General features: G+C 39.0%; 1 protein-coding gene across 1 annotated transcript; it reads right to left on the reverse strand.

The window, feature by feature from the left end:
* Nucleotides 1–876: 876 nt before the first annotated feature.
* LOC108699145 (Fc receptor-like protein 5) lies at nt 877–23,810 on the reverse strand. The gene is made up of 9 exons (XM_041573996.1): nt 23,562–23,810; nt 23,041–23,111; nt 20,899–20,954; nt 11,733–11,951; nt 11,452–11,631; nt 7,783–8,076; nt 6,578–6,859; nt 2,782–2,822; nt 877–987 (listed from the first exon to the last, which is right to left on the reverse strand). The coding sequence occupies exons 1-9, from the start codon at nt 23,808–23,810 to the stop codon at nt 877–879; spliced, it is 1,503 nt and encodes a 500-aa protein (XP_041429930.1).
* Between the last annotated feature and the right edge of the window lie 424 nt (nt 23,811–24,234).

Genomic DNA, 24,234 nt, shown 5'->3' on the forward strand with positions numbered 1-24,234 from the left:
GCGACAGTTTCCTCAATTTTATGACAGTGACATCATAACCTGTATGCCTTAAATTCATAAAAGTTTAAAAAAAAATCGCTGGTAACGTTTACTTTTTGAAAGTGGGATTAGCTTCAAAAGTCCTAACTATTAAAGATTAGGGATGGGCAAATTTTTTCGCCTTGTTTCGGCAAAAAAATTACGGCCATAGACTTGCATGGTGTTGTGCATCAAAATAAAAAGACGCGCGTCAAAAAAAATTGGCCGCGCGACAATTTTTTTTGACTACCACAGACTTTAATGGGCGTCGGCGTCATTTTGCCGGCGGCAAATTTTTGGCGAAACGGGACAAATTCGCCCATCCCTATTAAAGATCTGTGTTAATATTTTTTCCAGACATTTGAGGGGCATGCAACATTTGTTTTATGGTGGGCTCATGACTGGGGCATTTAAGGATCTTTTATGTCTTTATTATGTTTCCTTGGACATTTGTAATAATAAGTGCCCACTTCAAGCATTTGCAGTAACATCAATAATAAAGACGTCCATAAGACTTTTATGTACACACCCTCTTCAAATTGACCTAAGCGTAAGAGTACTAACAAAATTTCGCTAGGCAGAAATGAACGCTAGCAAAACTTCGCTATGAAATGCTCACAGTGCCGAAGTAATGCTATCAAAAATTCGCCAGGGTTCGGCTGCTGAGACGTTAATTGCTTTTTAGCGTAGTAATAACAAATTTGAACCTGGCGAAGTGGCGCAAAGTTTGACAAAGATGTCGCTGGTGAATTTGCCCCAATGTGTAAGATTTGTAGTTCCGATAACAGATGCTGTGGATTCACCCAATAAAGCAAATGATAGAGATCAGTCTAATCTTCCTCTGTCACTGGATGTTCCCTAGTTCCATGATGTGTCTTTATGTGGTGAAAGATCAAACACATGGTCCAGATAAATGTTAGAAAAGACAATATCAGTCTCAGGAGATTCTTCTGGTGAATGATTTGATGTCTGCCTAGAAAAAGGAGTATTAAAGGTTTTATAAGCAAGTCCACCTTATTAGTTTGTCTGATAAAACATTGGAAGCAATATCTAAATATGCAAATTTCTGTTAAAAACTTTAAATTTAGATAGTATTATTCTGTTAAATACGTAGAATCCAGAGAATCATTCACAAAAGATCTGCCCAAACCAAATGTGAACCTTAAAGGAGAATGCTGGCTGAGGGCACATGACTGGGGTGGGACAAAGCTGACAGATAGGGATTGGTAGTTGCCGGTTAAGTGGCATAATTTTGAGGTGTGTTGGTTTAAAGTAATAGCTGTTAAGGAGGATATTCCATTTTGAATAGAGATAGAAGAGATAGCAGAGTTCAGAGTTAAAGGCCCATTGTCACAAAGGGAGGGAGGCAGGTCAGGTGATTGGCAGGGCAAACCAGGCCCAGACTGGCAATCTGTAGGTTCTGGCAAATGCCAGAGCAGCTGCTATAAGATGCTATAGATAATCACTATTTATTGGGCTGGGGGGGGGGGGCTGTTTGGACCTCTGTGTATTTGAAATACCAGGGCCTATTTTGAATCTCAATCCAGACCTGGGGCATACTTTACCAAGTCCCAAGTTGTTAGTGGGACTTGATTGGTTGGTGTTGGTCTCTGGGTGGTGTTATTGGTTGAGGCATGCAATCCAGAATACCCACCATACTGGAAGGCACAAGTGGCTGGTGGCCTGGTATGATTGGCATGAAATGATTGTTGGTTCATTGTCAGTGACCTTGCAGTTTGTTTACTGCTGTTGTCAAGCTACTGAGGCAGTTTATTGCCAATAGATAAGCCACAATAGTGGAAGCTAGGAAGCTATATTTATTGTGTAGAATGCTCTAGAAGCTCTATGTGGTTGTTAGGATAGAGCAGGGAGGGGAGGAGGGAGGGAGAAAGGAGCAAACTGAGCATGCTCAAGCCCTAGCCCTGGAGGTTTAAGCTGAAAACAGGAAGTCTGATACAGAAGCCCATGCGTACACAATAGAAGGACATACATTTTGTGTTTCCTTTGACAGAGGACTCAGAGCAGCATTACTTGAGTGTTTACTGATCTATTTATATATAGCTAATAGAGTTCTAAAGCGTATTTACTTTTAACCTTTCCTTTTCCTTTAAATTGCATATTTAAATTTGAAACAAAAAAATCTAAATTATTATGAGATAATATTTCCAGAGCTTTACCATCACATGAGTTAGTATGGTATGGCTTTGGAATCCATACCATCAAAAAACAAAGTTTTTATTTATTTATTTATATACATGTAAAACATACCCCTTACTCACCCTCTATCTGAATATGCACTAAGCTGCTCGTTTTCTTGATGAAAATACACCATCCATTGACTTCTATAGAAACTCAACAGGTTGTAGCTGACCATTTTAATGTTTTTTTGACCAAAGATAACACAGCCCCCCTTTTATTTAGGTTGGGTGCTTAGTATACAGCTTTTTAGCAGTAGAATTCTACTTAAGGCAGTATTTTAATGGTCAATTGTGATTCATTTTCTAAAAACAGTTTGTTCTTACCCTGTATCTGAATATGCACAATATCGCTCCTCTTCCTCACACTGCCGGTTGGAGTTTGTACCTCACAGGTATAATTCCCAGAATCCTCCAGCTGAGCTGAGGGGACTCCATATTGGTTGGATAAACTGAATCCCTGCACATTGTGCCCATTTCTGTAGAAAACAAACTGTAGCTCTGTAGTCTCTCTGTGTGGGCTGAGCTTTGTGTCACATGTTATGGTCATGTGATCTCCTTCTGTCACCTGATCTGAGCTCACTTTTATTTGTGGTACAGTGAAGAGCTCTGCAATAAACAATATCCAAAATAAAGAATTATCAAATATTCTCTTACAGAAGAACTGCATATTTTTTGACATCTCATATCATTTAAAGGGAGTCTGTCATGATTTTTATGATGTAGTTTTTATTTCTAAATTAAACTGCATACACTGCAAATAATTTACTGTATAATATAAAACTTCATTCCTAAACCAGCAAGTGTATTTTTTGAAATTGTTATATTGGTGTGTAGGTGAATCTCAGGTCATTTTGCCTGCTCATGTGCTTTCAGAAAGAGCCAGCACTTTAGGATGGAGTGATATCACTCCAACTTGCAGTACAGCAGTAAAGAGTGACAGAAGTTTATCAGAGCACAAGTCACATGACTGGGGGCAGCTGGGAAACTGACAATATGTCTAGCCCCATGTCAGATTTCAAAATTAAATATAAAAAAAATCTGTTTGCTCTTTTGATTTCAGTGCAGAATTCTGCTGGAACCACACTATTAATTGATGTATTTTGAAAAAAAAAATGTTTTTTCCTATGACAGTATCCCTTTAATATCACAGTTACTTGTATTATTATTTACAAGCAGTGGTGAGTGAAATTTTCACCAAGTTTCGCAGTGAAAATGATACCCAGAGACTCCAATAGGTTAAAAAAATTGATGCACATAAATAAAAATGATTGATCAGCCCTGTGCATCAAAAAAAGTTGTCGCCCATCAATACACTTCATCGACTTCTCTCCACTTCAAGAATTTTTGGAGAAGTGAAACGGGTCAGATTCACCCATTCATAATTACAAATTAAAAGTTGTATGTGTTCATAAAAAATAAATATTGAAGGAACCACCATCAAATTGTAATCTTTGTGTGTTTCTAGTGGTGTGTACAGTTTAGTAAACTGGCTTAATGATCAATTCCAGCATTCTTTATTATATTATTATTGTTGCCTTGAAACAAAGTGATTATTTTCCAATTTTTGGAGATCTGGACTATATAGAAATACCTAGGTACAGATAAGGGATCCATTATCTGAAAACACATTATCCAGACAGCTGGATAACGACCAAATTCACTAAGATTTGTAGTTGCGCCAGCGTCCACTTCGCCAGGCAAATTTTCTAAAGCGCTACGCAAATTCACTAAAATCCTAAATTGCCCTCAGGGGAAACGAAAGGTTTCGAAGTTGCACTAGCGTTAATTTGCCAGGCAAAGCGAAGTTACGCTAGCGATGCTTAATTTGCATAGGGCGCCAAATTGAATTTACAATGGAAGTATATGTAGCAGAACTACACAAGCCCGGGAAACCTTCAAAACATCAAATAAAATTGTTATTTTGCCCTACACATGTGCCCACTGTATAGTTAAGGTGCCATGAGTTAGGAAATGTAGGGGGGGAAGGAGGGGAGCACCAAAAAAATTTTCGATCTTTTTCAGCCTATCACCCATAAAAAAAGAAAAAACGCCAGCGTTTTTTGGGACTTTGAAAAAATTTCAACTTTTTTTGAAGCAATCCCTATCTACTCTATTGCACTTCGCCTGGTCTGAGGTGGCGAAGGAAGTCTAGCGTAAAAGGTAGCGTTCAGAAAAATGTGCACGTCAGTGAATTTGCATAGTTACGTCCATTGCACAAATTCGCCAGGTGTAAGGGTGCGAAGTAACACTAGCGAATATATGCCAGTGTCCGTTAGTGAATCGCCGAATTAACGAAAATGCGTTACGCTAGCGTTAGGCACTTCGTCCTTTAGTGAATTTGCCCCTTAGACTCCATTTTATACAAATATTTAATTATTATCTTTTTCTGTGTAATAATAAAACAGTAGCTTGTATTTGATTCACACTAAGATATAATTAATCCTTATTGGAACTACTGGGTTTATTTAATGTTCATATGATTTTCTAGTAGACTTAAGGTATGGAGAGCTAAATTATAGAAGGATATCTGTATTCTGTTATTCAGAAAACCCCAGGTCCCGATCATTATGGACAACAGGTCCCATACCTGTATTCTATATCATAGACTTCCACCAAACTATCCACTAATGACTCTAAAGTAATTCTAATGCTTCATCCCCTCTACTTATCTTTCATTTCATCTTTTGTGATCATTTTATTGGTCTATCAAGATGTTTTAATTTTATATCATATTTTCTTTTTCCACCATCTTTTAGGGTTCAACCCAGATGCTTATGTAGAATTTCAACTTACTAATGTGTATGTATTAAAATGGCGCTGCCACTGCTGCCCCTGACACAAATTAACGTTTTAACTGTTAATGAAATTTACTGGCTGTAAATCGTTTTCATAAAACTGAAAGGTAACAGAAAAATTCCAAAAATGTTCTGAGTGTATGGTACATACTGTATGTGGCTATTCTTATTAGTGATGGGCGAATTTATTCGGCAGGCGCGAATTTGCGCGATTCGCCGCCAGCGAATAAATTCGCGAAACACCAGCCGGCGTCAAAATTTTTTCCGAAAAAACGGACCCCGGCGTCAAAAATGGGCGCCGGTGTCAAAAATGGGCGCCGCCATCAAAAAAATGGGCACCGGTGTCAATAACGAGACGCCGGCGCCGTTTCGCGAATATTTCGCCGTTTCGCGAAATTCTTGAATTTTTCGGCGAAGCGAAACTACACAAATTCGCCCATCCCTGCCTGCTGAACTTTGCCAATCTTGACTTTTGCCTGCCTGACTATTCTTGAACTCTGCCTGTACTGACCCCTGCCTGCCTGACCACGCTATATCGTCTACTCCTTCAGAAGCTGGTTTTGCCTTCCGTCCTAACCTTGGTAACGACTTGTTCAGAACACTTGCTTTGCTCCTCTCAAGTTTAAGACCTGGTGGTATCTGAGTAGCTGAGGGCTCCTCCCGAAGCCAAAGGCGGCTGCTACAGGCAGAAGATTGAGCCGTAACCAGGGAGCCTAACACTTGTTCTGAATTTAGGGAGCCATACATGACAACTGCCTAATAGTTTTAGAATCTATATCTTATCTTTGGATGTACTTTTTTCAATACTTCTTACTGCAAGGCACCAAAGTGGGTAACGAAGGGTGCCCGGGACTGTGGGGAGGTATTGGGAGCAGAGGGTATCCTGGGAATGGCTACATGGGATGGAAGGATTGGTTGATGGCACTAAGGAAGGGCTGTTATAAAAAGGGGAAACTGTTTACCCTCCTCCTCTTGTGATGTCACATGCACCCGGAGCACTGTAGAGCCTGGCAGCGTGTCTGGTCTCCCCTAGTGGTGGCTGATTATCCCACCCCCCCCCCCCACCCGTTGCACTGTTACACTCAAATTGTTACATTTATGTGTTCAAAAAATTTCAATGAATTGTCTTCCATATTGTAAAAAATGTGTTATATAAAAAAAATATAAATATATATATATAAAAAGAACAAAAAACCCAGCACCAGGGGTCTTTGCAGTGAAACAAAACTTGTATTATTACATGATATGTATAACCGACGTTTCGGTCCCTCTTGGGACCTTTACCATATATATAACAGGGTTATCTTTTTTTGGCAAACATGGTTTTAATAAAAACTGTGGCCGACCTTCACCTACGAAAAGGAAAAACAGAGTCTTGTGGTTTATTGAAATGTTGGCTCACAAGTGACTGCTTCCCACAGTCTTCTTCCTTCCATGGACCTTGTTTTCAAGGTTTTGTAAGAGATTAAAATAAATTAACTACTAGAAATCAAACATTTTGCAAAGTTGAATACATATGCCCCAATGTAGTAAATAGAACCAAATATGATGTAATATAATACTCACCCTCTATGTGGATATATGACACTTCATTACTTTGCCTTCTGATTTTGAATGGATTAAGTAATTCACAACTATATGTCCCAGAATGCTCCAGCTGAGCTGAGGGGACCCTATATTGGTTGGATAAACTGAATCCCTGCACATTGTGCCCATTTCTGTAGAAAACAAACTGCAGCTCTGTAGTCGCTCTGCGTGGGCTGAGCTTTGTGTCACATGTTATGGTCATGTGATCTCCTTCTGTCACCTGATCTGGCCTCACTTTTATCTGTGTATAATAGAACAGCTCTAGGAAAGAAAAACAATTATAGATCTTTCTCTAAATGCATAATTAGTTGCATTGGCTTTGACTTTGGGTTAGAGGACATATAAATACATTGCCTGGGTATGTTGTTTCATAAGAAATGATTATGTGGTTTACCACATGTAACAGTTGCATCAGAGCCATTGCCCCATAAATCTAAGTACTGTCAGTAATTCTTTGGAAGGTTTGTTATATTTTACATTATACAGTCATTGTTAAAAGAAGGTGTTTTACAGCAGCTTACACCATCCTTGGGGCTCAACAAGATGAAGATGAGTTTGATGGATTCACTGGGGCAAGATTCAGATATATTAGATTTCTAGGAATTTACTCTTTATCGCTTTATATTGGCCCCAATGAAGGGTGAATATTACGTTGACAGGCTTTCATTGCAGATTTCAGAGATTATTCATCACTTTCTATTTTATAACCTTCGCAGAGTTTTCTCTCTCTCGTCCTCTAATTTTGGCTGCAACCACTTTAGGTTTTGGGAGACAAAGATACATTGGCATACCCCGGTGCTTCCTATACAGCATATTAAAGGAAAATTCTTAGTGCTTGGAAGATGTTTTTTCCTACAAGTAGAGTTCTCCCTGCTCTGTTGTTTGCTTTCCCTCATCCTTTCACTTCTCTTTTTTGCCAAATGTTTATCTCGCAGATGTACAAGTAGTTCCTGCAGGACTCATTTTGCAGGATAGGATCTAAATAGCCAGTAAGAGCTAGAGCTATCATGAAAATCGAATTAACAGCATGAGGGAAACTACTATAATAAAGTATATTCAGGTAGCAAGAAGAAGAAAGAGTGCAGTTCTGACAACATTCCCAACTGGAAAAACAGGGAAAGAGTTTCATGCTCATATTACATGCAGTTACACTGTTTCTGAAGTCTAGAAATGGTTTGTCTTACCCCCTATCTGGATATTTGCCGTGGTGCTCCTTTTAAATACACTTCTGCTTGGAGTTTGTACCTCACAGGTATATTTCCCAGAATCCTCCAGCTGAGCTGAGGGGACTCCATATTGGTTGGATAAACTGAATCCCTGCACATTGTGCCCATTTCTGTAGAAAACAAACTGCAGCTCTGTAGTCTCTCTGTGTGGGCTGAGCTTTGTGTCACATGTTATGGTCATGTGATCTCCTTCTGTCACCTGATCTGGTCTCACTTTTATTTGTGGAGTACTGAACAGCTCTGCAATAAATATAATTCAATGATTATCAAATTATCCACACAAAAACTTTTGTGAAACCTCATAATATTCATTATCACAGTAAAACTTTCTTTTTTTTGTTATCCTTGTGCTTAGGGGTTTAACGGATTTAAAGTATAGTAAGAGAAATTGATAATGTAAAAAATCAGCAGTCCTATAAATATTATAATGATCATGCCTTTTTGTGCCTGTATGATTATTAATCTCATGCAGGTTAATTTAAAGATCGCATGAGCTAAATTGGCCTCTTATCTGACATCCACTATGAGATCAAACAAGCCAGGGCTGAAATTCTTGCCAACAGAGAACAGGGACAATGGTAAAACATTCAGGAAAGTTTTCCAAATTTTCCAATTTTTTTATAGCAGATAACAGATAACATGTAGATGCTGGATCCATAGTTTAATGACACTTAGGGGCACATTTACTTAGCCCGAGTGAAGGATTAGAATAAAAAATACCTTGAATTTCTAAGTATTTTTTTGGCTACTTCGACCATCGAATTGGCTACTTCGACCTTCGACTACGACTTCGAATCGAACGATTCGAACTAAAAATCGCTCGACTATTCGACCATTCGATAATTGAAGTACTGTCTCTTTTAAAAAAATTTGACCACCTACTTCGTAACCTAAAACCTACTGAGGTACAATGTTAGCCTATGGGGAAGGTCCATATAAGCTTTCTAAGTATTTTATTATTGAAGGAAAATAGTTTGATCGATGAATTAAAATCCTTTGAATCGTTCGATTCGAAGGATTTAATCGTGATTATCCTTCGACTGAAAGAAGTCGAAGGATTTAACTACGAGGGTCGAATATCGAGAGTTAATTAACCCTTGATATTAGACCAATGGTAAATGTGCCCCTTAGTTCTACTATCAAACTATAAGATTCTACTTGAGGTAACGTTTATTTGACACAAGCTCCATGGGTTCTGAGCTCACAAAGAGTTAGAACCCTGAACAATGATCACAGTGCTTTTAGAGAACAGAGATATTGCGCCCCAGCACAGAAAAACAAAGAACTGCTTACAGCCATGGAGGTGGTACTTGTGACCAAGATCAATCCAAGTCAGTGTGGCCTATGGGGGAATCTGTATACATAAAACGTTATTCTCTTTAATTTGTCTTTCTATGAAATGTTGCAAAATTAAATTGTGGTTTTTTTTTTTAAAATGCAATGCTATTGTTTCACTGCTAGATGATATATTCATCATTCATCATTATGTATGTCCCTTCACTGGCTCCCAATCTCTTCTAGAATCAAATTCAAATTACTTACACTTACATTCAAGGCCCTTAATAATAAAACCCCTCCCTATATTTCATCTCTAATCTCCAAATACTCTCCTTCACGAAACCTTCGCTCTGCTTCTGATCTTCCCTCGCTTCTCCTCTGATCACTTCTGCCCATTCTCATCTACAAGACTTCTCTCAGGCTTCTGCTTTTCTCTGGAACTCTCTGCCACAAGCTGTCAGACTTTCTCCTTCTTTCCAAACTTTCAAGCGCTCCTTAAAGACCCAACTGTTTAAAGAGGCTTATTCAATGTACCTTAATTAATCATTGCTGTATCAAAAAAGTGTTTATACAATCCTAATGTCTCAATTGTACCCTAACCTTTTAGTTTGTAAACTCTAATCTCTAGGTCCTTCTAACCCTATTGTACTCTGTAATCCTTGTCTGTTAAGGTGGCCATAGACTCCAAGATCCGCTCGTTTGGCGACATCGCCAAACGAGCGGATCTTTTCCCGATATGCCACTAAACTGCGTGGCTATATCGGGGGTAATTCGAACGTTCGGCCGTATGGCCGAACGAATTACGATGTGCCAAGCGGCTCCGACGGGTCGGTCGGGTTACAATCCAACCTTCCCGATCGATATCGTGGCCAGATATCGATCGGGAAGACCCGTTGGAAGCCCACATACACGGGCAAATAAGCTGTCAAATCGGTCCAAACGACCGATATCGGCAGCTTTATCTGCCCGTGTATGGCCACCTTTATCCACCATTTATTCCCTGTTTGCTATAACTGCAGTAAAGCACTGCGTATCTTGCCAGCGCTATATAAATAAATGATGATGATTATTGTTTCATTGTGCCTTTCTTTCAACTTTCTTTAAAGCTTTTTCATGTTAAAGAAACAGTTCAGTGTAAAAATAAAAACTGCCTAAATAGATAGGCGGTGCAAAATAAAAAAATATTTCTAATATAGTTAGTTAACCAAAAATGTAATGAATGAAGGCTGGAATTAATGGATGTGTAACATAACAGAACAGAACACTACTTCCTGCTTTTCAGCTCTCTAACTCTGAGTTAGTCAGTGACTATAAGGGGAGCCACATGGGTCATAACTGTTCAGTGAGTTTGTAATTGATCCTCAGCATTCAGCTCAGATCCAAAAGTAACAGTTATGACCCATGTGGCCCCCTCAAGTCACAGATTGGTCACTGCTTAATAAATCAGTGGAAAGCAAGAGAGCTGAAAAGCAGGAAGTAGTGTTCTGGCTATTATGTTAGAAATCCAGTTACTCCAGATAACTATAACTAAGTATATTAGATACACTTTATTTACCCAGTTTTTCTTTTCAAACTGAACAATTCCTTTAAAGAGTGGGGGGATGGCATAATGTAAATGTAATATATGTATATAGAAAATCCCTTGCATCTGTGCTTGAGGGCTTCAACAAGTACATCCCCAATTGCCCTGACAATGAGAGCTTTTGCATGAGCAGCTCAGAAAATACTTTTGTCAGCCTCACAAGACAACTGCTTCCTCTAACTGTTCATCATAAGTTTCCCTGGAAATTAGTACAGGGATGTGTAGAATTTAGCCTTTTATTAAATATGTACTTATGAGCTGCAAATTATAATTGATATATTCCATAGGTGCTGCATTTCCTTGCCACCCCTTTACAAACCTTTAGTATGTATTTATTGCATTTTAAGGTTTGTCATACAAGTCACTCTTTAAAAAAAAGTCTTAAAAGGCACAGTGGGGGAAAGTGGTTGAATTTTATTGTAGTGAGCCCTTAGTTTAAGCTCGACATGGTGGTTATTCCAGGGATCCACTAATGTGCCCATCATAATGGCAGAATTTGGGGGGGGGACTAGTGATTTGAGTCCAAAAGGTGTACTTAATAGGTTAAAATGGTCCATCATGCATTATTTATTATTTTTTAATTTCCAAAGAAAATGTGAAAAAAGTGGAACAAGTAACAGAAAATGCTACATTTACATCTTATGTCTATAATATTGGCTTCAACTGGTACTTACCTAAGACTGAAATATATTGGTCTTCACTAATAGCAAAAACATAATGATAATAATAATTGTCATAAAATATTTTTTTTTCACATCTGTATGTACCAGATGCAGCACTATCCACTCTGCTTAGCTGTATCTCAGATTGACTGAGTGGGGATTGAATGACCTGATTGTCCTTGTAAAATACTGGATCCCTTGTCAAATATTCAGGCCGACTGTGACACCTGAGAGACAGGGAGTCCCCTTCATGAACAACAAGTGGCGTCTGCAGGATGAGCCCATCTGAAATAAGAGAAAAATGTTACGTTGCAAGTAAATCTCCCTTTCCAACCTGGGAATTTTGCAAATTGAAAATGCTCATAACTACAGTTATTTCAACTCACCTTCATAGATTTCTAGACTAACAGGACACTGCCAATCCCCACTGTATGGCACTATACCAGCCTTCTGAACGCAATGTAGGCCCTGTTCATCCCAGTAACAGGAACATCCCATGTTCCCTTGGGCAGTAGAAGCCACATTACAGGTCAGAGTCACATATCCTCCTGTGAATATTGGGTTCCAGTTTGGGGGAAAGAAATGAATAGGAATCATGGCAGCTCCTACAGAACACAGAGATTATACATAAATTTAATATCTATAAATTGTTTTCAGAACAAAAGATGGAAACTCTGATCGCTTCCAGGCTGCAGGGTTGTAGCCTTTTTAAAAACTAGGAATCTGCTACTTTCTAAAAATTAAAGTTGAATGGCATCCAGTCCCTCCCACTCCTTCCACTGAAAGCACAACTATAATAGTTCTGCTGACAATACAAATAACTTAGTCACACAGTATCACATCTGATTTTTCAACAAAGCTTCATATTCATTGTGTTTATTCTTTTGAGAAAAGCAGAACACAATGGCACGTAAAATATTCCCCCCATATACTGTACAAAGAAATACTATTTGCAAATCTGTTTATATTACCTACAACACACTAATTGTATGTAACCAATACTCCCCCGGTAATAATCCTAAACTAGCATCCTATTTATTTCCAAATTTGTCAGGAAGTTTTATTCACATATGTTAAGGTCACAACACCAACATCGTTTGGGTAATATTTAACCCCTGTAGCAGACTAAGCAGGGCACTTTGGGTTCATTTAAACAATGAGTAGTGATGGGCGAATTTATTCAGTCAAAACGGGCGCTGGCGTCAAAAACGGCGCCGTTTTGCAAATTCGCCCATCACTATCAATGAGTACTAATGATGGGCGAATTTATTCACCAGCGATTAAATTCGCAAAACGCCCGTGAAAATTCGTCGGCGTCAGAAAATGTTTTCCCCGCCAGCGTCAAAGAAACGGACGCCGGCGTCATAACCGAGAATTTTTCGCAAATTCGCCCATCACTAATGAGTACCTCTCTCTGAGAGCTCAATTCCAGTTTCTCGTAATGTATGAGAATTGTATTGTATACTTATATATACTACAAAATATAAAATGCACTTTATAACACAGTTATCTAATTTATTATAGAATTAAAGAATTCTTACCTGATGTGAAAAGTGATATAAGCAGGACAAGATCCCCTGTTAATATAAGTAATTATTAACATAAATATATTACAGATACAGTATCTTACCAATAGCTTTGCTTTTTCTCACTTATTAAATCACTGTTTTCATTGTCAACAACTGGAAACCTTTCATTTTGTTTGTATCTGCCTGTAGGAAAGCTGAGAGTTCTCCTTGCCTTACTGCAGGAAATAGCATTTAATACATATCCTTAGTCATTGGATTGGGTTTGTAGGGTATTGTTTAGAGTTTCCATGACAGCTTAGGCAAGACCTGTGAAAAAAATCATATTCCCTATTGGCCTAGGGGTGATTTAGCTAGGCTATAAAAGGGAGAGACTTGTTTGCACTCCATTCATTAGAAGAATGTGGAATGTAACAGGACCATGAATTAAAGAGGCCATAAACACACACCTCAGTAGATGTCAGGGCAGAGAGACTCTGTTAATAAGACTAGTTAATGTGAGAGCTAGCACCTACATTCAAGTGAGAAAGTATTAGAGAAAGTATTAGAGCAATTAGTTGAGCAGTCAGAGCAGGGGAGTAGCAAAAGCACGGTGGACCCCCCCATCATAAAAAATTCAGAGGGTCTGGCATGCAACCTCCCCATGCTTGCTCAGATGCTAGTTCATCAGTTAAAAGAAGAAAACAGCAGGGAGGGGGGATTTGATTGCTATAGAGGAACCAGGGCCCCCCTTTTGCTCGGGCAACCCCTAGACCACAGGATCTGCTTCCTCTATAGTTACACCAGTTAGTGAGAGGCTCCGTCATGGAGACCTTCATGACAGTGACTGAAATGGACAAAATATTCCTCTGGGGCTGAGAATTTTGAAGGAGAAATTAAGTGTTAATAAAAGTAAAAATAATCATAGAAGAAAGTTGAGTTGAGTTGATGTGGCACTAAATTAAATCTATAAAATATAAAAGATAAAATAAAGATTAAAAGTCTAACTTTCTATAGATGACAATTCAAGAAGAGTTCTACTGGAGAGGATGAGAGTTCTTCACCGGCTTTAAAGGGGTTGCCCACCTTTGAGTCAAATTTTAGTATGATGTAGAGATTAATATTCCAAGACAATTTGCAACTGGTTTTCATTTTTTATTATTCATGTTTTTTACATTTTAGGTTTTTATTCAACAGTTCTCCAGTTTGTTATTTCAGCAATCGAGTTGGTAGGATCCAAAACTAGCAACCATGCATTGATTTAAATAAGAGACTGGAATATGAATAGGAGAGGCCTGAATAGAAAGAGGAGGAATACAAAGTAGCAATAACAATACATGTGTAGCCTTACAGAGCATTTGTTTTAGATGGGGTCAGTGATTCCCATTTGAAAGCTGGAAAGAGTCAGAAAAAAAGGCAATTAATTCAAAATCTCTACAAAATAAATAATGAAGACCAATTGAAAAGTTGCTTAAAGTTGGTGATGCTATAACATACTAAAGTTAACTTAAAGGCGAACCACCTCTTTAATGTACCAAAGCAGTTGAGAGCACACTGTAGAGTATACACACCTAACTTCTTTACGGTCGGTGTCTGTGATATCAAAGTAGCTTTTGACTTCTTTATTTAACTTCTTCTTTTAACTTTAACTATGACACAGCTGTGTTGTAATTATTTCATAGCTATTGAGAAACCCAATTATGTGTGTGAGACTCAGTATGGGAAGGATTATCTACTATATCAGGGCCCCCCCCCCAGAAATAAAGTAAGTGAAGTGGCTACATAACTAGATCATGAGCAGACATTCCTGGAATCCTGCATAGAATGTTGCAGTAGAAGCACCTTTCTGCAGTCTTTAAGGGTGGCAAACTACTGTAGTAACACGATGTTGAAAAAAACACTCATAGAATAAACATGAAAGGTAAAGTAGAAACATAAAGTCTTTAAGGAAAGGGTGATAAACCAGTAACTAGATATTGAGCAAGCAATATGGAATGTCCTCTTAGACAGGCATAGTCAATAAAGCATAAACAGTGGCCATGTCAAAGCTAGCATTATATTCACATCTCATGGGATGCCATTTGGAGTACTTAATCATGTTGACCTATCTTATATGGCAGTCGTCAAATGGCACTAGTTATAACTACATAGATGGTGAGTTCATAAACAATGATACATTGATTAACCAGTTTGCATCATCACTTAATTCAATCGAGTTGAGTTTTTACACACAATCAAAGAATTCTGAAGACAAGAAATCTGAAACCACATGTCTGCATACATATACATATAATATACATATAAATTCTTATATACCCTTTTGGGCGAGCAATACCCTTTAAAGGGGAACTATCACGTAAATTAAAATTTAATACAAGCTTCCTTATACTGAAATAAGAAACTTTCTGAATACAATTAATTAAATATTTGACATTGTTTCTGAAATAATCAAGTTTATATTCACTATTCCTCTCTCAGCATCTGTTTCTCTTCATTCTCTCTTCATGCAGCAGTTGGGTGTCAGATATTCACTGACAGTTAGATCCAATATATCGTATGGGGGGGGGGCTTCCTTTCCTAGCAGATATATTAGAGATCACTCAAATAACTGATTCCAGTACAAAATAACTGCCTTTTGCACAAATCCTGCATGTAGAGAGATATGACGTCTGGTGATTTTAATAGAGTGAGCTCTAATACATCTTCTAGGCAAAAGGAGCCCCCCTGTAATACAGTATATATTGGATCTAACTGTCAATGAATATCTCACACCCAACCCCTGCATGAAGAGAGAATGAAGATAAAGGGGCAAATTCACTAAGCGTCGAAGCGCCTAACGCTAGCGTCAATTCGCTAGTGTTGGGCATTTTCGTTACTTCGCAAATTCACTAACGAACACTGGCATAACTTCGCTAGTGTTACTTCGCACCCTTACGGCTGGCGAATTTTCACTACGGATGTAACTACGCAAATTCACTAACGCGCGCAGTGTACTGAACCCTACCTTTTACGCTAGACTTCCTTCGCCACCTCAGACCAGGCGAAGCGCAATAGAGTAGATAGGGATTGCTTCAAAAAAAGTTCAAATTTTTTCTAAGTCCCAAAAAACGCTGGCGTGTTTTCTATATTATGGGTGATAGGCTGAAAAAGATAGAAACTTTTTTTGGGGCTCCCCTCCTTCCCCCCTACATTTCCTGACTCATGGCAACTTAACTATACAGTGGGCACATGTGTAGGGCAAAAAAAAAAAAATTATTTGATGTTTTGAAGGTTTCCCAGGCATTTGTAGTGATTCTTCGTATTCCTCCATTGAAATTTGAATTTGGCGCCGTATGCAAATTAACCATCGCTAGCGTAACTTCGCTTCACTTAGCGAATCAATGCTAGCGCAACTTCGCAACCTTACGCTACCCCTGTGCGCAACTTCGGATTTTAGTGAATATACGGAGCGCTGGCAAAACTACGCCTGGCGAAGTGCGGCGAAGTTACGCCTGGCGCAACTACGTATCTTAGTGAATTTGCCCCTCAGCGTTGCTGAGAGAGGGATAGTGAAGATAAAAGTGATTATTTCAGAAACAGTACAAAAATTTCAATTGATTGTATTTAGAAAGTTTATTATCTTAATATGCTGAAGCTTATATTAAATTTTCATTTTCATGATAGTTCCCCTTTAAAGATGAGAGGGACTAATAAAAAATATTAGGTTTCTCAGTGAATGTTTACTGCATCTTCTGGATCAAGTTGCTTGAAGTAAGAGGTGCCTTTTATTGGTTTGCTAAATGATTTCGAAAGTACTTCCAGTTAATAAAACAATAAGGTTCCTTTGCTGAATGTTTTTCTAAAGAAAGATTAGAAAAATTATACTTACGGATAATGGCTGTTATTATCGATTTCGACATTTTCCCTTCGATCCCTTAATGGTCAGTAACTGGCAGCTTCCTCTGGTACAGTGTATTTTATATATATAAATAATTTTGAAACAGGAAACTGAGAAGGGCTGTAGTCACCACACGCCTCTGCAGTTTTCCTTTTATTATAAATATATTTTGTGAAAATACCTTTTAAGTTTTGGAAAACAGTGAAAAGGGAGGTGTTCCTTTTATTTATTTGTTGAGCAGATTTCAGTATTTTTAGCTAAAAATTTAGAAAGCTTACATAGTTACATAGTTAAATCGGGTTGAAAAACAGACAAAGTCCATCAAGTCCAACCCCTCCAAATGAAAACCCAGCCCCATACACACACCCCTCCCTACTTTTAATTAAATTCTATATACCCATACCTATACTAACTATAGAGTTTAGTATCACAATAGCCTTTGTATTATGTCTGTCCAAAAAATCATCCAAGTCCCTCTTATAATCACAACATCACCCGGCAGTGCATTCCACAACCTCACTGTCCTGACTGTGATGAACCCCCTACTCTGTTCCTTCAAATGAAACTTCTTTTCTTCTAGTCTGAAGGGGAGGCCTCTGGTACGGTGATCCACTTTATGGGTAAAAAGGTCCCCTGCCATTTGTCTATAATGTCCTCTAATGTACTTGTAAAGTGTAATCATGTCCCCTCACAAGCACCTTTTTTCCAGAGAAAACAACCCCAACCTTGTCAGTCTCCCCTCATAATTTAAGTCTTCCCTCCCTCTAACCAGTTTAGTTGCACTTAGTCTCTGCACTCTCTCCAGTTCATTTATATCCCTCTTAAGGACTGGAGTCCAAAACTGCCCCCATACTCCAGATGAGGCCTCACCAGGGACCTATAAAGAGACATAATTATGTTTTCATCCCTTGAGTTAATGCCCTTTTTTTATGCAAGAACTTTATTTGCTTTAGTAGCCACAGAATGACACTGCCCAGAATTAGACAACGTGTTATCTACAAAGACCCCTAGATCCTTCTCATTTAAGGAAACTCCCAACACACTGCCATTTAGTGTATAACTTGCATTTATATTATTTTTGCCAAAGTGCATAACCTGCATTTATCAACATTGAACCTCATTTTCCAGTTTGCTGCCCAGTTTTCCAGTTTAGACAAATCACTGTGCAAAGTGGCAGCATCCTGCATGGAACCTATAGTTCTGCACAATTTAGTCTCATCTGCAAAAATAGAAACAGTACTTTCAATGCCCACCTCCAGGTCATTAATAAACAAGTTGAAAAGCAAGGGACCTAGTACAGAGCCCTGCGGTACTCCACTAACAACACTGGTCCAATTAGAAAATGTTCCATTTCCCACCACTCTTTGTAGTCTATCTTTTAGCCAGTTCTCTATCCAGGTACAAATACTATGTTCCAGGCCAACATTCCTTAATTTAACCAGTAACCTTTTGTGTGGCACTGTATCAAATGCTTTAGCAAAGTCTAAGTAAATCACATCCACTGCCATCCCAGAATCGAGGTCTCTACTTATCTTCTCATAAAAAGAAATTACGTTTGTCTGGCAAGATCTATTACGCATAAAACCATGCTGGCACAAACTCATAGTATTATGATTTGCTATGAAGTCCAGTATCTTACATTTTATTTTGACTTTAAACACAATGGGCCAGATTCAATAGTGAGAAAAAGGTTTATCACATGAAAACATGAAAAGTCATGGATGAGATTGAATTTGAGATTCAATTAAATTCAGAAAAAGTTATCTCACAGTTTATCACTTGAAAACTCTATTTGAGTCCATGGGAAAAAACTTTAACTGAATTTGGAAAAAAGTTTTTACTCCTCACATTGAATCTCGTCCATGACTTTTCACATGATAAACCAAGAGATAACTAACTGAATTGAATCTGGCCCAATGTTACTTATCAATATAAAAAAAAAACCACATAAACATTGTTGAAGAGGAGTCACAAAATTCCATTCAGATACTTGTTTCCAGTTTCCACTGCACTGGTTTTCCTTTAGATTCTTATTGTTACAGCACGTAGGAGGGAGATGATGTCAATCTTGTTAGATGCTTCTATTTTTTTAGTTTATCCCCTATCTGATCTGGGTTCCCTGGAGTTTCAGTTCTGCCAGAAGATGCATCAGAGTGTCTGGCTGGCCACTGGTGAGTGACTGTCAGGAAGGAGTTAAGTAACATGAGAACCACCCATTAATGGCTTGATAATGTCTGGAAGCCATGGTAAGGTGAAAGCAATATTTATTGAATAAGTATTTTAAGTAGGACAATAAACAATATAAGTGCAATGGAGAAATAAGTCTGAAAACAGGCCTATGACGAGGATAGCAGCAGGATAGTAACATACTGGAAGGTCAGGGCTGGTTGAAGACAGAGAAGGTCCAAAAGTGTCAGGTTGAGGTCTGGACAGGCAGCAGGCAAGCAGAGTTGAGGAACAGGCCAGACGTCAGAACCAGGGAATCCACAACAAATGGGAATTGGCCAATGGATGGGGACTGGAAAACAGGAACAAGCCAGGAAAGAAGGAACTGGGCAGAGGCAGGGATCCAGGAATCTCAGAATCACAGGGTAGATTGTGGTCAGGAGTTTTGTTGCAAACTTTGAGTTAAAATTCTGAGCATCACAGTTTTGCTTTGCTTTACATCAATCAGATATATTATACCTATTACCCTCTTTGAGTTCAACTTTGCTCTTCTCCCCATAATGAAACCCACTTGTTCTTGAACTGTGCCATCTGGGAAAATAGTGCTTAATCTAAGTGGTAGTCATTTTTTGTTGGAATATGAAAAAAAATACCATGGGATGGAAGAATCACTGAATTTGTCATAAAAATATTGAAAAGTTTAGGTGGGGGCAGAATGTTTTTAACTCCTCTCCCATGCTTTCCCCAGTGACTTTAACAGAACCCAAAACTAACCTAAGAAATTCAACAACAGGAATTTGTAATTACATCTAACCAAAATTGTTATCTCTATGAGACAAGAGCTCTTCCCTAATTAAAATTTAAATTTAAGATGAATATTTCCAGTAATGGATGCTGTGGAATCCCCTAGTAAAGTAATCACCCTCTGTCAACAGATTTTCCCTGGTTCCATGTGTCTTTATGTGGTGAAAGATCAAAGACAATAAAGTAAATATGAAGAAAGACAATATGTTGTACACAAAACTGTCCAGCCCAATTAATTCCATCCAGGATGTGGCACTTGCAACAGGATCTTGACAAACTGGCAATCTAGGCAGCTAAGTGGCAAATGAGATTCAATGTTGTTAAATGTAAAGTCCTGCACCTGGGATGTAAAAATATCCACTTATACCATTAATGGGACTGCACTAGGCAAATCCATTATGGAGACGGAGCTTGTAGTCCTTGTAGATGATAAACTTGTCTGTAGCAAGTAATGCCAGTCAGCAGCATCAAGGGCAAATAAGGTCTTGAGCTGTATTAAAAGGGGCAGAGAGTCACGGGAGGAGGGGGTCATTCTTCCACTGTATAGAGCACTGGTAAGGCCCCATCTAGAATATGCCGTACAGTTTTGGTCTCCATCACTCAAACAGGACATTATTGTATTAGAGAGGGTACAGAGAAGGGCAACTAAACTGGTAAAGGGAAAATCTTAGCTATGAGGAAAGACTGGCAAAGTTGAGATTGTTCACTCTGGAGAAGAGGCGCTTAAGGGGAGATATGATAACTATGTGTAAATATATAAGGGGATCATATAACAATCTCTCTAATGATTTATTTACCAGTAGGTCTTTCCAGCTGACACAAGGTCACCCATTCTGATTAGAAGAAAAGAGGTTCCATCTAAATATTCGGAAGGGTTTTTTTTACAGTGAGAGCTGTGAAGATGTGGAATTCTCTCCCTGAATCAGTGGTACAGGCTGATACATTAGATAGCTTTAAGAAGGGGTTGGATGGTGTTTAGCAAGTGAGGGAATACAGGGACATGAGAGATAATGCAAGTTGATCCAAGGACTGGTCCGATTGCCATTTTGGAGTCAGGAAGGAATTTTTCCCCCTCTGAGGCAAATTGGAGAGGCTTCAGAGGGTTTTTTTTTGCCTTCCTCTGGATCAACTGGCAGTTAGGCAGATAAAAAAAAACTAAAAGGTTGAACTTGATGGACGTGTGTCTTTTTTCAACCTTACTTACTATGTAAATATCAGTCTCAGGAGATTCAGCTGAAAAATGACTTGGTGCCTTCCTAGAAAAAAGAGAACGAAATTTTAATGAGAACTGATAAAGAAAGTCTGGTTTTATATTAACTTCCTCTTGTCTTTATACTGGTGCACTCCTACGATGTCTCACTGTGAATAGGTAACAATAGACTAGAAGAAAGGCGCATGGGGTAACACAGAGAAGGAATGTGCAAGGCATAGAACCATATTTATATTAAAAACAGTGAAAATCATCTTTTTAACATGAAAAAAGACATTTCCCTTAAATGTGCAATGCCTTTAAAATAAATATAATTCTGTGCCGTGTACATTGAGCGAAGCTTATACTGCTTTTTATTAGTGGTGGTTTGTAAGGCAGTAAACATGAACCTGTAACTAATGTTACTATTTCTGGGTTTCCTGGAGCCGGTAAAGTGAAACCACTGGGAGGAAGTCCACTGACTGAACCTGAATGTGTTGGTGGGGAATATATGTTTTCATTTGTATTGCTCACCCTGTATCTGGATAAGTGTCACACTGCTCCTCTTCCTTACGCTGCTTGAAGGAGTTTGTACCTCACAGGTTTAATTCCCAGAATCCTCCAGCTGAGCTGAGGGGACTCCATATTGGTTGGATAAACTGAATCCCTGCACATTGTGCCCATTTCTGTAGAAAACAAACTGTAGCTCTGTAGTCTCTCTGTGTGGGCTGAGCTTTGTGTCACATGTTATGGTCATGTGATCTCCTTCGGTCACCTGATCAGGGCTCACTTTTAATTGTGGGACAGAGAACAGCTCTGCAATAAATAATAAGCAAACCAAAGGATTATCAAATTTTTTTTACAAATAGCATGAGTTAGACATCAACCTCGATTTATTGATTTGCCACCCAGGGATCCTAATCCCTTAATAGCAATACATACAATAAAATCAATACACAGAATTCAGAATTTTATGAAGTATAAAATGCACTATATATTTTCTATACATTATATAAAACTGATATGATAGGGATATAGAACAAAACCAGTGTCGGACTGGGACCCCAGGGGTCCACCAAAAAACCTGAGACCAGGGGCCCACCAAAAGTTTTTAGACCAGGAGCCCACCCTCAGTACTATTATTCTTCCTCTCCTCACTCCACCTCTATTCACCTAGTCTCTTTTCTTTAGTACTATCAGTGTCGGACTGGGCCGGCGGGACACCGGGAAAAAACCCGGTGGGCCCCGTGCTCTTGTGGGCCCCGCCGGCCCAGATCCACTACTTAGTTTGGCTGCGCGACCCCACTTTGTCGGGGGTCACGGTAGAATAGAGGATCTGCGCATGCGCACAAAGGTATTGCTGCACGCGTGCGCACAAACGCGGCGCCGCACGCATGCGCACTGCTCCGATGAAGCACGCCGGAGCAGCAGCGGGGGCCGGAGCGGGGCCCTGGGGCAATAGCCCCGGTGGGCCCGTAGCCCCCCAGTCCGACCCTGAGTACTATAATCTATTATTCAACCTATTTAGCAACTTTGAAATAGGGAATGGCCATGAAATAAGCTAAAAGTTTAGCAGCCTGAGGGCCCACTGACACCTGGGCCCACCGGGAGTTTTCCTGGTATCCCGGTGGGCCAGTCCGACACTGAAAAAAACCCTGGAGGCACAATGGTTTGGGCAGGCAGAGGAACACTCTATTTGCAGCCCATGCAAAGAAGTTCCCAGGTAAATGAATTTGTCAGCGGTTAGTCTAGGACCAGAGATTTGCAGAAATTCAAATCCTGAATTCACCCACTGAGGTCAATTTCATTCACCAATGTGTCAAGTGTCACAATGAAGTTTATTTCTTAAAATTTTAAAAACATTTAAAAAATTTAAAAAAAAATATTCTACCAATCAGGGAAGACAAATCAATTAGTGACACAGGCTATGCCATGTGTCATGTTCAAATGCAACATTGTTCCTCACTGGTCCATACCTGAGACTGACATATAACGTTCAGCTTTAAGAGTTTTGAAATAACATTCTTTTCACACTTGTATGTACCAGAAGCAGTAACATCAACTCTTCCTATGTGTAACACAGACTCACTGACTGGGGACTCAATAGGCTCGCTCATTGTCCTTGTAAAATACTGGACTCTTTATATTATAACCAGTCCGACTGTGACGCCTGAGAAACAGGCTCCTTCGTGGACAGCAGGGGGCGCTTGTAGGTTGAGCCAACCTGAAATAAAAGAAAAATCTTATTCAAGCTTGTAAAGGGGTGAACTGTGAAATACTTAATAATGTCTCCTTGACTTTAATTGTTATTATTATAATTATCATGATCATTATTAGCACTATTTCTGTTTGTCTCCTGTTCAGTTATGTGTGTCAGTTGTTCATCAAGTTTCTTGTAAGGAAGGTACTTAGCTTGGAGGATGAGGAGTATTATTGATCATTCTTGCAGTAAATAGGTGCAGGGAAATGTCTGTGTGAGGGACAGGGAATGCCAAAGCCTAGTTTTGTTGGACAGAATAAAGCATTTTACTGAGTGTGTCTAGAAGGAAAGTACATGTGTTGTGCTCAGTTATTGTACAGAGGTTCTGTTTGCTAAAGAAGGATTTTTTTTTTCATTAGAATCTTCAATTTCCAAACTGGAAACTCTTGAGACCATTTTTAGATCTCAACTCACCAGAATCAACATCCAATGTAACTGAGTCAGTTCTCTCACTGGCACCAGCCTGGTTTGGCACTGATAATCAACACTGTCTGTCTCTCTGGCAGACTCAATGACAAGTCTCTGCTGATCCCCAGGTATCTGGTGTCCATCCCTGTACCAGGAATATCCCACATTCTCTTGGGCAGTAGGAGCCACATTACAGGTCAGAGTTACAGACTCTCCTGGCAATATCGGGTTCCAGTTTGGAGAGAAGGAAACCATGGGTCTCCCAACTGCACATACAAACACAGAGTTAAGTCCATTCAATAATTAATTGTAATTCTATAAATTGTCTGTATAATCATAACAGTAAGTTGAACCTCTGATACATGACATGGCCATATTTATGATTTATAGGTTTTTTTAAAATCTCACTTTTCCCTACTTTGTTCTATGGTTTTATACATACTGTATATTGCAACTGCTTTAATTTCAGTAGGATGCCAGGTGCCCTTGAAAGGTGTAAATACGACTATTTGCCAAGCTGTTTATATTACTCCCAATTTTAATAACATATTAAATAGTTGACTATTGATTATGATATTTATTTATATATTTACAGTGAGGTTGTGGAATGCACTGCCGGGTGATGTTGTGATGCTGATTCAGTTAATGACTATAAGAGGGACTTGGATGATTTCTTGGA

The sequence above is a fragment of the Xenopus laevis genome, chromosome 8L, assembly GCF_017654675.1.
Source record: "Xenopus laevis strain J_2021 chromosome 8L, Xenopus_laevis_v10.1, whole genome shotgun sequence".
In the NCBI taxonomy this organism is placed as follows: domain Eukaryota; kingdom Metazoa; phylum Chordata; class Amphibia; order Anura; family Pipidae; genus Xenopus; species Xenopus laevis.

Bases quoted from the DNA above. Each gene is read 5' to 3' on its own strand.
- LOC108699145 (XM_041573996.1), bottom strand. From the start codon at position 23,810: ATGGTTTCCTTCTCTCCAAACTGGAACCCGATATTGCCAGGAGAGTCT. The intron at 6,860-7,782 runs GTAAGACAAACC...TTTCTTTCCTAG, and splicing joins GGCAAATATCCAGATAGGGG to AGCTGTTCTATTATACACAG. The intron at 988-2,781 runs GTGACAGAAGGA...TTTTCTAGGCAG, and splicing joins TAAAAGTGAGCTCAGATCAG to ACATCAAATCATTCACCAGA.